This window comes from Salminus brasiliensis, chromosome 19 (genome assembly GCF_030463535.1).
Source record: "Salminus brasiliensis chromosome 19, fSalBra1.hap2, whole genome shotgun sequence".
Taxonomy (NCBI): Eukaryota; Metazoa; Chordata; class Actinopteri; order Characiformes; family Bryconidae; genus Salminus; species Salminus brasiliensis.
In genome coordinates, this window is record NC_132896.1 from 4,794,299 (window position 1) to 4,816,210 (window position 21,912).

General features: G+C 41.8%; 1 protein-coding gene across 1 annotated transcript in view; it reads left to right on the forward strand.

Moving 5' to 3' along the window:
• Nucleotides 1-866: 866 nt before the first annotated feature.
• Nucleotides 867-21,912, forward strand: part of syt9b (synaptotagmin IXb) — a 52,903-nt gene continuing 31,857 nt past the window's right edge. The window contains exons 1-2 of the mRNA XM_072663133.1: nt 867-1,370; nt 19,971-20,337. Coding sequence (XP_072519234.1) covers nt 1,223-1,370; nt 19,971-20,337 — 515 coding nt within the window. The 5' untranslated portion in view covers nt 867-1,222. The remainder of the gene's footprint in view (nt 1,371-19,970; nt 20,338-21,912) is intronic.

A 21,912-nucleotide genomic window follows, 5' to 3' on the forward strand; every position in this document is an offset into this window, starting at 1 on the left:
TGGAAATATGAAGGGCCTAGGCCTTTTCACTTGGAAATATGAAGGGCCTAGGCCTTTACACTTGGAAATATGAAGGGCCTAGGTCTTTTCACTTGGAAATATGAAGGGCCTAGGCCTTTTCATTTGGAAATATGGAGGGCCTAGGCCTTTTCATTTGGAAATATAGAGGGCCTAGGCTTTTTCACATTTGCCAGTGCTTTAGAATGATTTATTTTATTCTAAGTTAATAAAAAATGTTTACATCAATATATATACACGTCTTAACCAATAATAACAGACAGACTACACAGGAGTTCGGAATAAATCTCTTCAAACACATTGTTCTCCTCTGAATCAAACAATTCTGTACTACTCAATTCCCTAATTTACCCACTCTCCACTGCACTGTTGATTGCCGTATTAATTAAACTCACACAGTCTCATTTGTGGTTAGATTCCAGCTGGTTTTCCTTTCCTGAGCCTGAGCCAGGAAAGAGCTGTTAAACAAAGCAGAAGAAAACTCAGGAGAATTGTTCTGATCTGCTCCAGTATTGATATTTTACCTTCCGCTGCTTGAGGCAAGAGATTAGTCTTGTTTTTTGTTTTTTGTTATTTCAGTAGTGTGTAAAGCTCACTTCTGATGGTCCTCTAGAGAAGTTTAGATGCTTGCTGTTTTAGCTGTTGTTTTTAATTTAGCTGATCTAAAAGGTGCACAGTCTTATTTTGGGTCCTTTAAGCAATCACGTTTCTTGGTCTTAACCAATGAAAGGCTCCACTAAAGTGTTGTTACTGGATAATTCAGAAGAAGGAAGAGTGGGAAGGAGGGGCTCGTGCTTTTGGAGTTGTGCTGGGGAAAAAAACAGCCTCGAGACTCGTGGAGAAGCAAAAGCAAGTGTAAGAGCGAGACCTTCTTCATTCGTTAGCCTTTGCGCAGCTCAGCACTGATTCAGCACCAGCGTTCCGCGGACAGCGCCACCGCAGGCTCTACCTATCCAGAGGCACTTTATGGGACCCGGTTGGATTCTGCTTGCGCGAATTGCACCAAAGGGGCAGTAGTTTGCACCCTTTTACTCGAGTTCAAGCCCTTGGTGGCTCGAAGTGATGCGATTCGCAGGTGGATATCTGCCATAGGCTGCCGTGGAAACGCGCGGAGCCAATCGCGCAAGTATGAAGTGCGCTTCTCCAGCAGCGCTGTCTCACTGAGCAGGGATCGCCTGTCCATCCGGGAGGATGCTGTTAGGAAATGCCTGGAGAAAGAGAGGATGAGATTTGTCGAAAGGCTCTGGAACTACTGACCGAGCTGTGCTCCACGGGGGAAGTGCAGAATGACAACTGCATGGATTTTATCTACTATTTTCGAGACCTGGGCAGACCGAGGTTCTCAGACTCGGGTAAGGACCAGCGTTTCTTCTTCTTCACCTTCTTTCAGTCTTACTTTCGAGCTGTTTGCTGAGTTTCTGTGACGTTTTACTCATGTCGAAGCGATGCACACATGTAAATGGAGTCAATGGGTCAATGCTTCACTTTCTTCATTGGGAGTTTAGAAGCTCCAGACTGAGCTAAAGCATCTCCCATCAAATCCTGACAAGAGCAGAGCAAACTTGTTGATGGAGCATTAGCTCCTTCTCCACTGCTCCACTCTCATTGCTCTGTTACTCTACACCCAGAGCTCTGTCCACAAATGGCTCTCATTGCATTGCAAAGCCATTTCCAGAGGCAGCTCTGTGAGAGCCATAACTGGAGATGGACTTTGGTGAGTGAGAATGGGAGCCCCACCCATTTACTGACAATAAGTGCTTTCACATCACATCAGTGCTGAGAGCATTCAACTCACTGCATTAATATTTACTTATATACATGATTTTTTCCCCTATTCAGTAATAATGTCTTTATTCATCATCATCATCATCATCATCATCATATTCTTCTTCTTCTTCCTCTTATTATTATTATTATTATTATTATTATTATATATTTTTTATTTTTGTTGTTGGTTCATTCATTAAATTTATATCTAATATATAACTATAATATATATATATATATATATATATATATATATATATATATATATATATATATATATATATTATAGTTATAGTCTTTTTACCAGTCAAGTATAATGAAAAGCTCGCTTGCTGTTCTCTGTGATGTAAGATACATCCTTAATCAATGGATTCTTTAAAGATTTTTGCGAATGGTTCACTGTAAAAAAAATCATAATTTTATGGAAAATAACTTTAGATAGTAGTCTTATTTTTTTTATTGCATACAAAGCAAACAATTAAAATGTATGGATATTCACTGTATATGATCAACCCAACTGCTTTTTTAGTATGAAAAAATAACATTTAGTTTTTATTTGTTACTGAAAACAAATTCTGTATTATTTAAACAGTAATTTTTGCTTTTTAAAATTACACTCAGGTGTATGTAAAATGACATTAATTATGTGTAATTATACAGGCAGATGATATAAAGATTTATTGTCCATACGAACCATTTAAGTATTTTTCTTTACGTAATTTTATGGAAAATTTTATTACACTGTAAAAAAATAAAATCATTAAAATTAAATGAAAAACAATACATTTAACTAATTCAAGTTTCTGCAGAGAAATTCTGTTACTTTACAGATTTGTCCTGAATTATTACGATCAAACACCTTAAAAAATGATAACACTAAAAGTTATGCAGGAAACAAAAAACAGATTTCCCATTGGCTCCTGGCAGCATCTATTTACATACAGGGTGTGTCCTCCAGTCACTGACACTCACCATCAATGTGTTGTCGTTTCCCCAAGGCTACCTTCTCTAAGGCGTGCTTGTTTGTTTGATGTAATGGTTGACTGTCTGGCCTCGTGCTGTCGGCTGTAAGAGCAAGTTACCTTTTTCTGTGTTGCTGATTGTGAGTTTTCTGTAAATTGGTTGTTTTCGCTGAATTTTACGGTGTTCTACTGTATACAGACTCACTTTTCTGCTCCTTCCCCTCCTAGAACCATGACAACTCCAAGGACTATGTGAATACTAATTTTTTGCCTGGTTGTGTTTTTTCTCTGTGATGGAGAACCTCTGGTACATGGTTCTTAAAAGAACATGATAAAAATGTCTCTCATATATATATATATATATATATATATATATGTATGTATATATATATATATATATATATATATATATATATATATATATATAGTTTAATGATATTATTATATTATGTATTATTTATTAATTCATTATTATATTATAGTTAAATAGTTATATATATTATTAGTTATATATACAGTATAGTATATATATAGTTATATATATTGTTAAATGTGATTTGTCATTATTTGGTCATCTTTTTTCTTACCATACTATACATTTGGCATTTGTTTTAAAGAATATTTATACAATATCAATATTGATAGATATAGATAGACTTCATCCCCAACTCCTCAGCTCATCCCAAAAGTATTGGACGGAGCATCAACCATCGTTCCAGAAAATACAGCTCAATACTGGTGGGTATTGCACCCCTCTAGCCCACGCCTGGCATTAGGCAGCATGGTGCCGATAGGTTCATGATGTTTATCTGCTGCAGAGAGTTCTATTCTATTAGCAGTACTTCTCTACAGGGACTAGACAGGCTGTGTGTGTGTGAGACAATGGGTGAAACAAGTAGCTGAATACATTCATTAAAAGTGGTGTCCACAAACATTTGGACATATAGTGTACATGTAAAGTACACTATATAGAAATACATGGATTCTGAGTTTTACTGGCCAGTAACCAGAGCCACCCAGAGCTAAAAATTAGTTATCACTAATTATCTCCCAATATGACAACAGTTCAGTCTAAAAACCCACATTTTACCAACACCACAAGCATTGTGCACCAACCATGATCTCCTATTCCTTAAGCAATATCATTTAAAATGGTCAAATTCAAACATGTGTGCTCTGTACATGGACACAGTCAATGAGGGCTATTATTAGCACCTTATGAATTTGTTATAAACGGCAGCATTAGGAGAGAACACACTTTTACTGCACACTTTTTCACTTCGGAAACCAGAGGAGACCAGAAGCGATATTAATCCTTGACCTGATGATTGTGCTATAGCTGATGTTTAGTGGGCAATCTTTCACAGGACAGTTCAGTGTACTGTAAAGTTTTATTGATTTATACCATTAAAAGGTCAAGATTCTTTACTTTGGACAAAGGGCAGGATGTTTCCACGTCAAATAGCGGCGTAGTAACATTAATCACTGGGACTTGCCGTCTGATAAGAAAGTCTCTGTGCCGTGTATTTTCAGTTATAGCTTGACTGACTGCTCCAGTGATTTACTAGGCTTACAAGATATCATATATATAATCTAATATGACATCCCTGTCACACCAAAACCTTGTATCTTCATTTGTGCAGTTTTTCACTGGACATAATATGAATCTGGCAGTTGCTTTTAACATGGTGAAAAAAAAAATCATGATGAACGGACCCAGGTGCGTCATTAGACCCAATTTACCGTGGCACGTGCCTCAGTGAAAGGTTGCTGTGCCCCACTAAAATCACAGCATCAAAAAGCCCATTTATCCTGGATTGCTGAGCAGAACTACAGCACATGCTGCACAAATTTATGACATTCCCATAACGCCCCAGCGTCTTTCTAAAAGCTTAAGCAGCTAGTGTTTTCAGTCAGAGCCAGAGACTACATTTTCCATAATGCCACCGTGTCTTTCCAAAAGCTTGAGCAGCAAATGTTTTCAGTCAGAGCCAGGCACTACATTTCCCATGATGCTTCAGTGTCTTTCCAAAAGCTTGAGCAGCTTGCATTTTCATACAGAGCCAAGCACTACATTTCCCATAATGCTTCAGTGTCTTTCCAAAAGCTTAAGCAGCCAATGTTTTCAGTCAAAGCCAGGCACTACATTTCCCATAATGCTTCAGTGTCTTTCCAAAAGCTTGAGCAGCTAGCATTTTCAGTCAGAGCCAAGCACTACATTTCCCATAATGCTTCAGTGTCTTTCCAAAAGCTTAAGCAGCCAATGTTTTCAGTCAAAGCCAGGCACTACATTTCCCATAATGCTTCAGTGTCTTTCCAAAAGCTTGAGCAGCTAGCATTTTCAGTCAGAGCCAAGCACTACATTTCCCATAATGCTTCAGTGTCTTTCCAAAAGCTTAAGCAGCCAATGTTTTCAGTCAAAGCCAGGCACTACATTTCCCACAATGCTTCAGCATCTTTCCCAAAGCTTGAGCAGCTAGTGTTTTCAGTCAGAGCCAGAGACTACATTTCCCATAATGTCCCATCGTCTTTCCAAAAGCTTGAGCAGCTAGCATTTTCAGTCAGAGCCAGGCACTACATTTCCCATAATGCTTTAGCATCTTTCCTAAAGCTTGAGCAGCTAATGTTTTCAATCAAAGCCAGGCACTACATTTCCCATATTGCCCTAGCATCTTTCCAAAACCTTGAGCAGCTAGCATTTTCAGTCGGAGCCAGGTTCTACATTTCGCATAATGCTTCAGTGTCTTTCCAAAAGCTTGAGCAGCTAGCATTTTCAGTCAGAGCCAGGCACTACATTTCCCATAATGCCTCAAAAAGCTAACGCTTTCAGTGTGTTCAGGTATTTTTGAGCAGATTAAAGGACATTTGTAAAGAATTAAAAGAAAGTAGGGAAGTTCACAAGAGCCATGTGTTTTGGTTATAGCCTCTTATAGCCGTATCCTACCAAACATACATGTTACACCACTGAGGCAAAGTCATTCATTAAACCAGCAGAGGCCTCAGTTACGTTAGCATAGGCTGTATTTATGCAAACTGGTAAAAGAAGCATTGATAACACAAGCTTGCAAAATGAGCGGCATGAACTATTCTAACTGTTCTAGCTATAGTGCACATATAGTTTATACCACACAGGAAATATTTCATACATGTAATTTAATATAATAATAATAATAATAATAATAACAACTAGTTGTGCCCCTGTAAATTCTTTGTACCCCAGTATAACAATTTGTCAAGAAACCCTCGTGAATGGACCAATAGAAATGCTTCCATGAACTTCCATTGGAAGTTATAGATGGTAGTTTCCTCCTTCTGTAAAGTTAAACAGATAAAATAGATAAAAGGTTTTACAGGGTTTTAATGCAATGGGAAAGTCAGCTCAGACCATTATAGAGAGAATGCATTAGCATTTATTTCATTTGGGGCCAAAAAAAAAAAGGAATTCACTTTGATAAATAATAACCTCTGCTTGGTATGCTTGATTTGGGATCAGTAGGACCTAACAAGTATAAAAACTATACATAGTCTTTGTACAGTCCTCATATGAGGCCAAAGGGTCAAAGTTTTAAAAAATTATCATCAAATTATCATGGTGCAGAGAGGCAGAAATGTAATGTCCCCATATTAGGACGCAGGGTCTCAAGAGGTTAATTACATTACCTGCAGGGTCTCCTGACTGTCCCCCAGGCTTGACCATATATTTAACCTGGACATACTTGGCTAATCATCTATATTTAAGCAGACGGTCAAAGTTCTACCCTGCTAATTTCTTAAATATTGAGGCTTATGGAAATGAAAAGTACTACATAGTGAAAAGCTGATTCTAGACGGTGTGTCCAAATATTTATGGACACCCCTTCTAAAGAATCCATACTTTTTAAGTTGCACCTTTGCTGACACAGATGTGGAAATGCATACACTTACATACAGCTTAGCAATGTTGGGTCCCTGTAGTGAAGTAGTGCCAATAGAATAGGACTCCAGTACTCTAGTGAGGGGCTAGTGGAGGGGTATGACGTCCCCCAGCATTGATGTGTGAAGCAGTGGAAAAGAGTTCTCTGGAATGATGGTGCTACTAAAATTTCAGGAGTTGGGGATGAGGGGAGGAGTGGTCACTAATCCTCTTATTCAGAAATGTAGTAAAAGCCTTCTTCCCTGGACAGTAGAGGCAGTTACTCCTTTTTTAATACCCTTGATTAACAAGCAGGTGTCCCAATACTTCTGTCCCTATTGTGTAAGTGCTGCTGTTTACATCTCAGCTGTACACCATGTCTGACTCCCCCACCATTTCTATGATACTGTAACTGCCATCGCCAGCGGCACGCACAATAACCATTTGGGTTCCCTTGGGCCTTTTACCCTCGGCTCACTCCTTTCGTCCTCTGTTTCTCTCAGGAACACACAAAAGTCAGCTGCAGCTGCCAAATCACACCCCCTCCCCCACCCCCAGAAGTCTATAGATTGTCTTCAAATGCTGGTTGTCCTTAGAGACCACGATATTTTTGACATACGATAGCAGTGCTGTTGAAGGCTTATTGAACCGTGTTCACAATTCTTTTCCCTTAAGAGGAGTTATCCACAGATTTAATGAAAGCGAGCAGCTGAGACTGGCCCTGCACAGGCAGTGAATATACGTCCAGCCCAAAAGGGGACTGGCGCAACTCCTGATGAGGCTTCTTTATGGCCCAAGTGGAGTGCTGTAATAGAGCCCGGGGGGGTGCAGCACTATGAGAGGTTAATAACATAATGCTGTAATATTTATGGGATAGCAACACAAGGCTATGGACAAATGTACTGACAGCTGTTCATGCAACTGAAGAGTATGACCAGTGTGAACCAGTGGAGATAGCATGATAACAATGGTCTGTGTACATTATGCTCTAGGGCAGGGTCAGAGAGTGCAAGGGCAGTTTCTTTAAAGTGATGGAACTTATGGAATGGACATACCATATCAAACTTAGGGCTGGACATACCATATCTAATACACCTACACTTGCATGTATAGAAATTATAGATTGCATATAGTCTATCTATATCTCTATATTTGCAATATAACTATATTATTCCCTGTGAATTCTATAAAACACACTATATGGACAAAAGTATTGGGACACCTGCTCATTCATTTCATCGTTTCTTCTTAAATCAATGGTATTAGAAAAAAGCCTGACTTGTTTTTGGAGTAACTGTCTCTACTGTGTGGGGAAATAGACTTTCTACTAGATTTTGCAGCATTGCTGTAAGGATTTGATTGCAGTTAGCAATCAGAGTGTTAGTGACAAATACTGGATGGAGCACCATCCATTATTCCAGAAAACACAGTTTCACTACTCCACAGCTTAAGGGTAAGCCTGGCATCTGCTCCAAAGGCTTCTATTCTATTGGCAGTGCTTCTAAACCTTCTAAACTCAATGGAAGTCAATGTAAACAGATTTTATTTCCAAATCAGTTTGGAGCAACTCTATTGGTCAATTCTTTGGGATTTTTCAATACAGCTTCAGGAGAGGGGACCACCCTAACACCTAAATATGCTCCTTTATGTCCCAAACGAAGTGTTGTAACAGAGCCCAGGGGGACACAGCACTGTGATAGGTTAATACTGTAATATTTATGGGATAGCGGCCAGGCTATGGTCAAATGTACTGACAGCTGTTCATGCAATTGAAGAGTATGACAAGTGTCACAGACTAATGAGTGAGTGAGACTGTATTGAAAAATCACAACGAAAGGACCAATAAAAATGCTTCATTTCAGCACTGCCAGGCAGTTGACACATTCAAAGAAAAGCCCTGGGTTCACAGCCCCACTGCACTAGCTAACAGTGCTAACATCACTTTTAGAGCACTATTTACCCACCAGCCAGTTGTGCTCTCTCAGACTCCGACAGCTGATGGCAAAGCAGCATGGTTTAGGATTCCAACTCATAACCTCCAGGCCATTGTGGCAGGGCACCTTTACATTCTGTGATTATATGATGTGATGAATTTTCATGTAACGGGTGGTATGGGTACTATTTCGCTTTGCATGTATCTGCACTGGGAAACTCTTGGCACCTTCTAGAACTTCTAGGAAAATACATGTCTGTAACTTTAGTTTTCAAACACTCTCCAAATCTTTCATTACCATGCTTTGGTAGGTAGGAAACGAAACAGTTGAATTCTTGAACCTCCAAAAGGAAAGTATTGTAACATGGGGAGAAGAAGAATCACCACCACCAGTTGGTTACGCTCAGAATTCCCTTTTATTGGTCACAAAGGTTTAGCTGAGGGTCAACCAGAAAATGGGAACACATCTCTTTTAGTGCAGGAGAGAGCGTCCACTTCAAGTCCAGAAACACATGCATATCAAACCACAGCAGCCCTAAGTCCACATTTTCCCCAGCAGCATCAACACATATAGAAACACACTCTACTATAACCACATCTACTGGAACTACTGCTAGAATGTCAGTTCTGAAGAAATCGCAAAGGCTCATGAGAGCACTCACCACTCCTTGACCTAAGAGACCAAAAAAGTATTACTGGTAGAATTGTTAGAGTTGTGAGGCCCAGTATGATATCTTTCCAAGTGCCCCAAATCCCTGGCCACTGTAATGCTTTCCTGTGGTATCTAGGAAGATACAGCTAAGCCTTTGCTTCCCTTGATAAGGACTTTACAAGCAGGACCGAAGGCCTCTGTATCCATCTGTATCAGATAGCAGCACAATTAAGAACTAACAGTGGAATCCGCCACTCATGTTTTGATCTACAGTGGCTTGGACAAACTTCAGGAGACCAAACCATCACTCTAGGCCTTCTGGAAGTTCTAGATATGCGACTGACAGTGATTGTAAAGAGTAGAAAAAGGTTTCAGTCAGTTGTTAGAAATGGAAAACAGTGGCGGCAAGAAGAAAAACAATGTCAATGTTGTCTTTTACAAGCTTCTGATGTCTGTGTGTCTCGATTGGCAAAATTTGCAGTGTAATTCAACTTAGAGCTAAACACACTACTAGAATCTACTAGAAAAAAAGGGAATAGTAGAAATTGGCATTTGAGAGATGTTTTTTCTCAACATTTGTCAGAATTTCCTGTTTTTGACATTTATGTCTATCAAAAAACACTTAAAAAACACTCAAAATTAAAAATTTAAACAAACACCATCAACAACTAACCAGCGTCGGGACAACTGCTGATTCCGTTCACCACCACTGTGAACAATTCTGATTCAGTAGGCTTCTCTAGACTGGAGCTTTCCACACCAAACCACTCTGGATGACTTTCTTCCCTTCTCAATAATTGATTTCCATCACAATGATCAATGTTTGCATGATGCTAATCAGTGCACTTAAGCTTCCTTGACGTTTTTAGCTACATTAGCCTTGCAGCTCCTGCCCAAACCTGAGTCTAAGGTGTTCATGATCTCTGCTATCTCTTTGACAAAAACTAGGCTGCGGTTTGACAGGCGTTCGATGGCTTGCCCTGTGAACATTCATCTTCTCTGTGGTTGAAAACGTCTCTCTGCCCCTCCGTCAGCAGTTCAGTTCAATCCAGTGATCGTACTCTGCGCCGATAACACTTAAAGGCCTCGTTCCACACCTTCAAATTTAGATCAGCGGTTGACAGAGGTGCTGAAATCGTCAGCTGCTGATAGCGGAGAACTGAACCGTGTGAACTGTATGTCATAACGAACACTAGTTAGTTATGTGAATGAATACACAGCCTTTATGGGGCTTGGTTTCTTTCTGAAGCTCTAGTAAACTTCTAGGCTAGTAAACTCCCTTATTGGTAGGAGCATTTACATTGACTAGTAATATTCTTATTGGCTTGTTATTCTTATTTCCATTGGGTATTGATTAAGTAACATTTATATTGGATAGCAACAATTCCAGGGGCTAGTCTAATTAAAACTAGTTTTTGGCTAGTAATATTCCTGTTGGCTAGTAACATTCTCACTGGCTTGTGTCATGTCCACTGGCTAGAAGCATTCCAATTGGCTAGTAACAGTCTCACTGGCTAGTGAGATTTTCAGAGGCTAGTAACATCCCAGCAGAGTAGTAGCATTCTTATTGGCTAATGACATTCTCATAGGCTAATAACATCACAATTGGCTAGTAATATTCCCACTGGCTTGTAACATTATCATTGGCTAGTAATATTTCAGTTGGGTAGCAACATTTCCACTGGCTTGCAACATTTCAATGGGTAGTAACATTCTTACTGCCTAGAAGTATTCTTACCGGCTAGTAATATTCCTGTTGGCTAGTAACATTCCCAATGACTTGTGTCATGTCAACTGGCTAGTAGCATTCTAATTGGCTAGTAACAGTTTCACTGGCTAGTGAAATTTTCAGAGGCTAGTAAAATTCCAGTTGTCTAGTAACATTTCAGCTGACTAGTAACATCCCAGCAGAAGAGTAGCATTCTTATTGTGGCTAGTAATATCCTGGTTGGTTATCAACATCCCAACTAGCTAGTAACATTCTCACTGACTAGTAAAACCCCAGTTGTCTAAGTGCATTTTCACTGACTAGCAACATTGCTATTGGCTAGTGATTTTACAATTGGCTAGAAATATTTCAGTTGGCTAGCAACATTTCCATCGGTTTGCAGCATTCCAGTTGTCTGTTAACAATAGCTAATAACATTCATATTGGCTAGGATATATGTATATTGGCTAGTAATATTCCTTTCTTGGTTGGTTAGCAACATTCCCACTGGCATGGGGCATTTTCAACTGGCTAGTAACATTCTCACTTACTAGTAAGACCCCAATTTCCTAGAAGCATTCCCAGTGACTAATATCATTCTTATTGGATAGAAATATTACCCATGGCTAGGAATATTACTAATGGCTAGTAATCTTCCTGCCAATGCCACTGGCTAGTAGCATTCCAATTGGCTGGTAACATCCCAACTGGTTAGTATCATTCTTATTGTAACATTCTCACTGGCTAGTCACATCCCACCTGCAATGTGATTTTCTCATTGGCTAGTACCATTTCTATTGGCTAGAATTATTCCCATTGGCTAGTAACATTCATATTGACTAGAAATATTCGTATTGGCGGGGGAATATTCCTACTGGCTAGTAATATTCCTGTTGGCTAGCAACAATACCACTGGCTAGTAACTGTGGAGTGATTTTCTCATTGGCTAGTATACTTTCTATTGGCTAGAATTCTTCCCATTGGCTAGTGACATTCATATTGGCTAGAAATATTATTATTCGCTGAAAAATATTCTTACTGGCTAGTAATATTCCTGTTGATCAGCAACAATTCCACTGCCTAGTAACTGTGGAGTGATATTCTCATTGGCTAGTAACATTTCTAATGGCTAGAATTTTTCACATTGGCTAGTAACATTCATGTTGACTAGTAAATATTATTATCCACTGGGTAATATTCCTACTGGCTAGTAATATTCCTGTTGGCTAGTAACATTCCCATTGGCTTGTAACATTTTCTTTGGCTAGTAACATTCTCATGGGCAAGTAAGACTCCAACTGTCTAGGAGCATTCCCAATGGTTAGTAACATTCCTATTGGCCTAGAATTTCCCTACTTACTTATAATATTCCTGTTGGCTAGCAACTTTCCCACTGTCTTGTAACATTCTCATTGACTAATAACAGCCCAATCGGCTGTTGGCTCGTAAGATTTAAACTGGCATTAGCATTAGCATGGGATAGTAACATTCCTATGGGATACTGTCTAGTAACTGCTCTCTAGGCAGTCTTCTGCACCCTGTTCTCTTCGCTACACCACAGACTAGTAACTCTACCTTAATCACGTCTCAGTGGAGGTTGTTCTTCACACACAGCCGAGGAAGAAAGCGCAGGGCTGTGTGTGGCGGAGGTGGCACGCATTTTAGACACAAAGTGGTGTTTAGATTCAAATGGCTGAATTTAAAGTGCTGAGATGTAAGAGGCGCATCAAAGCTAGCTTTGGGGAAACATCCAGCTGCAGTCAGCCGCAGCTATGTGGAGGCTCGGTTTTGTTCCTTCCTCACAGAACAGTGTTGTGTCTGTGCTCTTTTCATTAGCGCAGTGGGAGTGAGGGAGCGATAAAGACAGAGACACAGAAAGCTCTTTGAAGTCAAATCCAAAAGGCATGTTAATCACTCCCAAACCTTCAACAAAGACACCTTTTATGCGCCTTCCCTGCTTTCCTCCCAGCCTAACAAGATCCTAAGATGCTCCCTGAGAGATTTCAGGCAAATCCCAGTAAGTGCGAGTGATGCCACACGTAATCCACTGTGGTATAATCTTTGCAAAGAGGACGTTTAGCCAAACAGTGCTGTGATGTGACTAGCAGTGAATGAAAGCAAGGGTTAACATCTGAATGATCTCTTAAACACTTTTTGGTGGACTATTTTACCTTACAATGCCTCGAATGTACCCCTCCACCTTGCATGCCAAATGTTTGTGGACACCCTTATGATTCTAATGAATGCATTTAGCTACTTTCAGTTGCCTTTATTTCTGACTATTGCATCTATTCCCTGTCAAGAAGCACTGCAGATGAACTAGATGACCCTATTGGCACCATTGCGTGGGCTAGAGAGGGTATAAAGCCCCCCAGCAGTGGAAGAACTGTGTTTTCTGGAATGATGGTTGGTGCTCCGTCCAATACTTTTCAGATGAGTTGGGGAGTTGATGGTGTGTTGGGGGATGAGGTGGGGTGGTAATCACCCAGCATCCTGTTCTCACTACCGCTCTTGTTGCTGAAAGCAGTCAGATCCTCACAGCAATGCTCCTCCAAAAGCTAGTAGAAAGTCTTCTTCCCTGCACAGTAGAGACAGTGACTCCAACAAAAGCAGGATCGAAAGCGATGTTGGCCGGCACAGGAGTCTGTTAGCTGGTGCGGTGGAGCTGGAGACCTGCCGCTTTCCTCTGAGCATGTCGGCTGCTCAGCGTTGCTGCATTGGCATCAGTTTGAAATAAGGGGACGGCTGGCTTTGTATGTATCGGAGGATACACTTCTAGTATCGGGAGCATTGCTAGTGCTAGGGGGAGCTACGAACGTGTGTTATTTGGCAGCCATGAAATAATGTCCCTGTTGATTTCATGACATAGCTTGCCTTACTGGGTTCCATTCCCCACCATTGCAAACCAGTGTGAATGAAGTTGTTTACATCTCAACTTTTTTAATTACGCAACAACGTTTGGTTGGAACATTTTGGAAAATCACTGGAATTCCAATTTTCCAAGGCATCATTGAGGCTTAATCATCCAGGCCAATAGATTAATTCAGGATCGCCATTGATGTTGACGTCTGACATCTTGCCATTCCAAGAAACCTAGAATATTTCACCCCTCCAATGGAATCAGTACCAACAATCTCTGTGTGTCCTTTGTTATTTGCCTTTTATGTGCAGCCCATATTCACAATGCATAGCCACATGCTCTCCCTCTCCACATTCATGCAGGATCAGATGCCTCCCTTTCCATTGCATCCATGCAGTAAATTCTGTGCTCTTTTGTTTTTCGTTTTGGACGCATAATGATCGCACAGTTTGGCTTTTATTTTTTTATTTCCTCCTCCTTCTTATCGATCTTCGGGTTAAGATCTGTTTAGCTGCCCTCCAGCAGGCTGAGGCTGTAATATCGCAAATCGCCCGGCTAGAAACGCTCAGGCCTGAATCCTAATGCACATGAGATCATGCAGGGGAAAAACAGAGAGACTTAGTTCTGTTTGCTGCACTGCAGTAGCAGAACTGGTTAATGAACTTTGATGGCCCTCAGCACTGTGCATGAACACTGCGTGCAGGAGGATGTAATTACACTGGGCAGGTATCCTGCAAACACAGTGCTGCTTAAAGTGTGTGTTTTCGGAGAGCGTGATTTATTTATGGCTTGGAGGGAGTATAGTGTGTTTCTACAACCGTAGATGGGAGGTTGTGGCTCATGATCAGTAACATTACAAATACTGGGAACATTCATATAGAGGGTATGTACGTGACATCACAGGTAGCATGAGTCACTGCGGACACACCTACTGAGTTTTATTTTGGATCTTTACCCATTTTCTCACCAATTTAGATCACCAATTACCCAACCACCCAATCCCCAATCACATGCAACGCCCCTGACAGTAGTGAGGGCAAGACCAACACACGCCCCCTTCTGAAACACCCTCTTTTTCGAACTGCTGCCAATGCAACATCACCAGGCAACCTACACATCTTGAGGGAAGCGCCATGTACCTCTGATCTAACCGGCTCTGATATGCCGGTTAGCAGACGCCAGCACTAGTGTGATATGGGGATAGTCCCATCTACCCACCCAAGAAAGAGCAAGGCCAATTGCGCTCTCTCTGGTCCCTCCTCTGATCACAGTGACATCGCCTTAGTCCGCTGGACCACCCGGGGCCCGATTCTGAGCTTTCCTTTTACAAACTTCCAAAAGCTCAAAAGAAGAGGAACTAATGGATTGCTGCAGTTCACCAAAGCGACTGCAATCCAGGTGCCAGAACGTGTGGGAGCTCACTGAGTGAGTCCACTGGGGTTGCGAGTTAAGCGACATGCTAAGTTTGATTAAAAGACAAACTTAGCCAACCTGGATGAACCAGACTCTTAAATGTGCCTGAAAACAGTTGAACGCATCCCTCCCAGGTATATGTCCATGGACCATTGGGTCGTTGGTAATTTGAATGGATCACTGTCGAATCCAAATGGCTTTAACTTGAGCAGAGAATCACTTGTTTCATTTCTGGTCATGTTCCAACAAGAATGTGACGCCAGTGCACACACTCTATTGGCTAATAATATATTAAATATTTGTAATATTTTTAAAACAAGATTAGTAACAATTGTTACTGTAGCCTAATTAAGCACTTTTAACTTCTTTATCAACAGCCAAACAAGAAAAGTGTAGCTAAAGTATAAAAATCTAATTCAAATAATAGTATAAATATATATATAAATATATATATCTCCTCTACTACCTCAAAACTCAAATGTAGTTTAGGAACCTTTAGAATGGTCTCTTTTACCAAACTGTCTCTGCTTGTTTCAGTGAGTTACGAGTGAGAAATAATTGAAGAGTAAGAAGAGCTTTCAAGGCGTAGTCACCAGGGGGACCCTGGAAGGTGAAAGCTAATTTTGGTGTGCTTAAATGTGCATCACAGGACATTCAAATCTAATATGAGCCAAGCTCAAACAACAACAAAAAAACAACCCACCGAAATCACATCCCACCTCCAGCAGATGAGTTCCTGGACCTTTAGGCATGCGCTGATAACTTTTCTGAAACACTTAGATCAGATTTCTCAGACCACGCTCTCGTTCTTCATCTCGTCTGAGCCTAAAGTGCTTCATTGTTGCTCTAATAGTCTTTGATGAGCGTTTTAAAGGGTCACAGCCATAAGATGTCCATTGATTAGGAACAATGCATTTGTTATGCAAATCAAGTTAAGGCAATTAAACTCGTCACTGCTTTTCTCCAGCCTTAGCCAGCAATTAGGCATGCTTGCTGAATTGCATTAATTCCCAGTGATTCTGTTGGAGACTGTGATACAGCATCTAATTAGGCTGATTGCACCTTGTTGAGCGCGACAAAAGGAGGCACAGCGGGCACGGGTGCGAACCGTCAGAAGCGGATTGATCTAGGGTCTGGCTAAAGCTCGAAAATGCACTGCGCAGCTAATGTGCTGCTGATAGCAGCCGAATCCGTGTCTGTCTTATGGATCATATTGTGTGTAATTGATGGTACACAGAGCAAATGAATCAGGGACAGGGATTGCTTTATGTTTCACAGTGTCAACATTTTTCAAACCCATTAAAACCCTCCATTTCCAAGCAATTGTGTTCGACAGGCTGGTAAGTAGCACTAAACAGATCTCCGACTTTAAGGTGACAACAGTGATACCATAATAATCAGTCACTGAAAGCTGTTAGACACTCCCCACCCACTTTATTAGACACTCCTATTTGGTATGTCTATGCATCGGACATTTTATGAGGTCCATCTAGAGGTGTATTATGGGTCCACTAGGCATGATTTGTCAGCTGCCTTCTATGGGGTTTATCTTTGGTCAGTTTCAGGCCAAGAAACCAATGCTAATCAATTCCAGGTACCCTCACCAAGCAATTCATTGAGAAGACTATAATAATAATACTAGGTAGGGCTTTCCTTTGGTATGGGTTCCTCAAGATGTTGGACAACATTCTTTGGTCCATTGGAAATTTTTGGTCCATGTTGACAATTCCTGCACAGTAGAACATTGAACTCATTGTCAACGTTCAGCAAAAGCAGTTTGAGATGACTTTCCTTTTGGAAATTGTGCATCATTATGTGGACTGGACTGTTCACACAAGGCAGGTTGGGTCTATGGATTCATGCTGTTGGTGCTAAACCCTGTTCCTCAGCAGAAATCCAGATTCCTCAGTCCAGGCTGGGTTTCTCCAGTCTTCTACTGTCCAGTTTTGGTGAGCCTGTGCTGAGCCACTGCAGCCTCAGCTTTCTGTTCTTGGCTGAAAGAGGTGACACTCAACACAGTGTTCTGCTGTTGTATCTCATTCTCCTCAAGGTTGGACGTGGTGTTCTGCATTTTGAGATGCTTTTTGAGATGCTCCCCACCACTGTCCAGAGAGGTTCTCTCTCTTTTCGTTTCTTTATTAATCCATTCTAAGGAACTCTGGAGACTGTTGAGCTGAAAATCCTGAAAACGGTGTTGCTGGAGTTTCTACACGCACTAGCCAAAAGTGGACTGTAGCCCATCTGTTAATGCACAGCTTGTGTTCGAACCCTTCATCAGTGGTCAGTTTTTGACCACAGTGCTGATCTTGGTTGGAGATTTTTGAGTCTTATCAAGCCATCAGTGACACCACTGATGTCTTTGCCTTCAAGTCTAATTGGCCAACTAGTTTAACCCCTTGAACCCAAAGTCTCTGATGCAGAACCTATTGTAAATGATTTGGCAGCAGTTTGGTGTAGCATATCTTGTGGAGTCCCACAGGGTTCTATTTTAGGGTCTATGAAACTGATGTTTTGAGAGTAAAGAGCTGATGAGTGGGCTTATGTGCAGGGTCTAATGGGTTAACTCACTTAAACTCTCTCTCTATGTCAGCTTGTCTGGACTGTACTCAAAAGCATTCATGAAAGAATGTCTCGATCACATGGTTCGAAGGAAGATTTTGATCTCTTCTCGTATTCATCCTCCCTCTCCAGGGCTCGGCGGAGCACTGATGAAACACACCGCGTGTCTTCCGCTGGCCTGTAAATGAGGAGCAGAAGGAAGAGAGGGGAGCAGTCAGACTGAGATTCATTCAGTCCACACTAAAAGCCTCTCTGTGTCTGTGTGGCCTAATTCAGAGAGGGAGCGTCCCTCGAGACCATCCAGACGGCATGAATGAAGCAAAGAGAGAGAGAGGAAGAGAGAGAGAGAGGAAGTGAGTGAGAGAGGAAGTGAGAGAACCAAAGAGAGACGAGGAGGAGAGGTGAAGGGAGAGGTTGAAAGAAAGAGAAAGGAAACAAAGGGGGTAAGATAAAGATTGGCTGGTTTGTAAGAAGAGGGGAAAGGACAGTGTGGAAGAGGGGATGAAAGGACAGGCTATGTGAAGGGGAAAGAGGGAGTGAATGAGTGAGAGAGAGTGAGCGATCGCGATAGAGAGAGAATTTCACACATTCAACACTTCATCACTAACTCTTCATTCCTCCAGCTCGTCTGTTCAGCCCTGCGCTCTCTCAGAAACGAGCTTCTTCCTCGCAATGAGCCGCTCTGCTCACGTAGCCTGTTGCAGAATACATGGAATTGTAGCCTACTGACTATCTCTGCTATGAGACTCTGCCTTCTGCCTTTAACAAAGGGCAGGAACATCTGTTTGCACACAAAAAAAAAGTCCTCTGCCTGGACTTGGCTGCACTCCTAGAATTTCCCAAAAAATCTGTGTCGGCAATGGGAGCAACTTAAATTAGCTGCAGGTAGTAGTAGAAAGGGGTGTCCACAAACATTTGGACGTATAGTGCAGCTGGTCGTTGAGTATAAAGTATGTAATATAGATACGTGATAAGTGTCAAGGTTGAGAATAAGGTCAGATAACCACAATACATACTCAGAACCATGGACACATTGTAACCATAATTATCCCACAATGCAAAACGGAAAGGGAGGAGCTCCTCAAAAAGCGTCCCATCCTGTGTAGGGCTGCCGCTAATGGCTATTTTTCCATTGCACCACAGATTTGAAGCTTAAGTGCTTTTCAGGAACGTAACGAAGCTTCATTTCCATTGTGAACGACTCTCCGAACCACTGTTTCGAAGTGGTACAGCTTAAAAAATGCGAGACGTGCTTTGCCTTTGAGTGTCGAGTGGCCCATTCTTAGTATATAGTCAGTACCTTATAGTATTAGTGTGTAGTACACAATTTGGACGCAGCCTCTGTGTCAGTTCTGGCCCTGAGTTTTCAACTTGTTGATGGTCGGAGTGCTTAGAGTCCGTCAACTGCACTCCCAGAGTTATATTCACAGTGCAAACTGCTGCAGTGGGATCTAGGCTTTGACTCCAAAGTTTGTGGTGATTTGAACGCAATTGGGATGCACCCACACTTTCTGGAAAACCTGATTCCATCATAGCACACATTGATTCTACATAATAATGTTATGCAATCTCAAAATCCAAACCATTTCTTTCACCGAGGCTACACTATATGTTGAAAAGTTTGCGGACACCCCTTCTAATGATGCATTCAGCTACATTCAGTTGCACTTGTGGCAGACACCCAGTAACCCTAACCCCAACATTTTAATACAAGGGTATTAAAAAGAGTTTATCCTACTTCTGTTGGGAGCATTGAGGAGGATTTGATTGCATTCAGCAACAAGAGCATTAGTAAGATCATGATGTTGGATAATCAGGACCCCACCTCATCCCCAACTCATCCCAAAGGTCCTGGATGGAGCTCCACCAACCATCATTCCAGAGAAGACAGTTCTTCCACTGCTCCACAGCTCAATGCTGGGGCGTTCATACCCCTCTAGCCCACGCTAGATGCACACATATAGCTTTAGGCAGCATGGTAATGCTAATAGTTTCATGTATATGTATATGTCCTATTTTATTGGCAGTACTTCTCTACAGGGACTAGACAAGCTATATGTGTGAATCTGCACGTCTGTGTCAGTAATGGGTGCAACTTAAAATAACTGAATGCATTCATTAAAAGGGATGTCCAGAAACATTTGGACATGTAGTGTAGCTATTTTGGGTATTACTATTTTAGGCCATTTGTATTTTTTGTGGTCAGATGTGTCGGTGAGCCTGCTGTCGTTGATGGTGACGTCCTGTGGCCTGGCTCTGTTTGGCGTCTCGCTCTTCGTGTCCTGGAAGCTGTTCTGGGTGCCATGGCGGGACCGCTGCTTGCCAGGGAGCCTGAAGGATCAGCAGGGCGAGCAGCAGCCTGTCCTGATCGAGGAGGAGCTCCTGGATCGCGAGTACAGCACAGACTTCGCCAAGGACTCCTCTGGGCCCATGCTGCTACCCGAGTCGGCCATGAAGATCAGCCACACGTCGCCGGACATTCAGCTGGAGGCCCAGACCAAGGTCAAGGAGCACAACCATGTGCACATCGCTCGCGTGCAGAGGCAGGTCACAGAGCCAACCTCATCTGTCCGGTAAGCCCTGGCGCTGATCAACAGTACATACTGAATTGAGCCTCAAAAACATTCATAAATAAGCTGCAGCTGCAACTGATTGAATACTGTGTAATCTTCAGTCTGTGGCTCCGCCCCCTCAGTTTGTTTTCTGTTTATCCCCATTTGCAAGTTAGAACCCCCCCCTATTTTATGACTTCCTCAGACTGGGAGTAGACTGGGCTTTGGGCAGTGGAGCACTAAGCCCTTAATGGGATTTGAACTAATGATCTCCTCACAATTGATGAGCAGCAGTTAGACCGTAGGGCCGATCTAGAGCTGTGAAATTACACCAGATAAAAACACAGCTCTGAGTAAATTTACCATCCCTTCTTTCTCAGACACAGAAATGTACATGGCTTCACAGCTCTAGAGTGGAGCAACTGTCTAAAGCTGGGCTTACACTGCGATGCTTTCACACCAATTTTAGGCCTAATCTCAGTCTGCCTGATTGGAGTCTGTGCTGGTTGGTTGTAGTCTGCAGATTTCTTTTCAGGGATGCAGAATCGGATTTTGGCCTCCCGATTGTATTTCAGATCAGTCGCAGTCCGAGTACAACAAACGTTTGATTTTTTGGACCCGAGCGTAATCTAGTAGTGTATACTGGTCAGTGACCCAATCTGAAAGGGTCCTGTGAATAGCTAATGAAATTTGTAGGCATTTTCTTATTTTCTTAATTCTATGTTCCACCTTAAATTCTGCAACAGCTACATTCTAGCACTAGTCCGTGTCCGATACTGCAACTATAGTTAAGGTGGGATGAAAATTCCTATAAGACGCAAACATACAATCTGCCTCACACATAGGGTAGCCTCCAAAATGTGCTGTGCTACTCACTGCCAACTCCCTCCTCAGTCTGTACAGACCATGCTGACCCCACCTCCCCACCCACAACCTCACCCAACGTGTTCTCAGGTACCTTTCATTTTTGGGTCAGTGCAAATGGCAGCCTAAATCTGTATGAGGTAGGGAGGTAATGTGATGTGAGGCATGTGTTGAATTGGGTTCAGCAGCAGGTTAAAGTTGTGTAGTGGACAATTCCTAGACGTGCGATGGTCATGGTGCGGTGGTTCTTTTTTAGTTGTCAAGAAAACTGCAAAGCTCATTGGGGGAAGTGTGGGATTCCCAGTCTTTTTTAGAATCTGCTACCACTGTAGCAGCTTCAGGGGATCATAGGTGAATTGGGTATTGAATCCCATCAATACCACAGGCCTTCATGGTCAGGAGTGCCCCATGTGATAGGGGTGTTCTAACCTGCAGATGGAATAGACAGTAAACAAATGGACAAATAAATTGCAGTTCATTTACTGATCTTTCTGAGGTACTATTGACCAAACTGAGATGCAGAAGTAATAAAAAATGTGAGTTAGGAGAACATCTGACTGAAGTAAGTTAGAGTTAACTCTAAAAACACTCTTGAATAAGTTACCGTATGGTTTTAAGTTGGCCTGATTGACTGTGAATTGGACAACAGTATGGCTCCTGCAGTGTAAGGGGTTCAGTAAAGAATCCTGACTGGGTGTTGGGTTATGTAGTTTGAGTGAAAAATGAATGAAT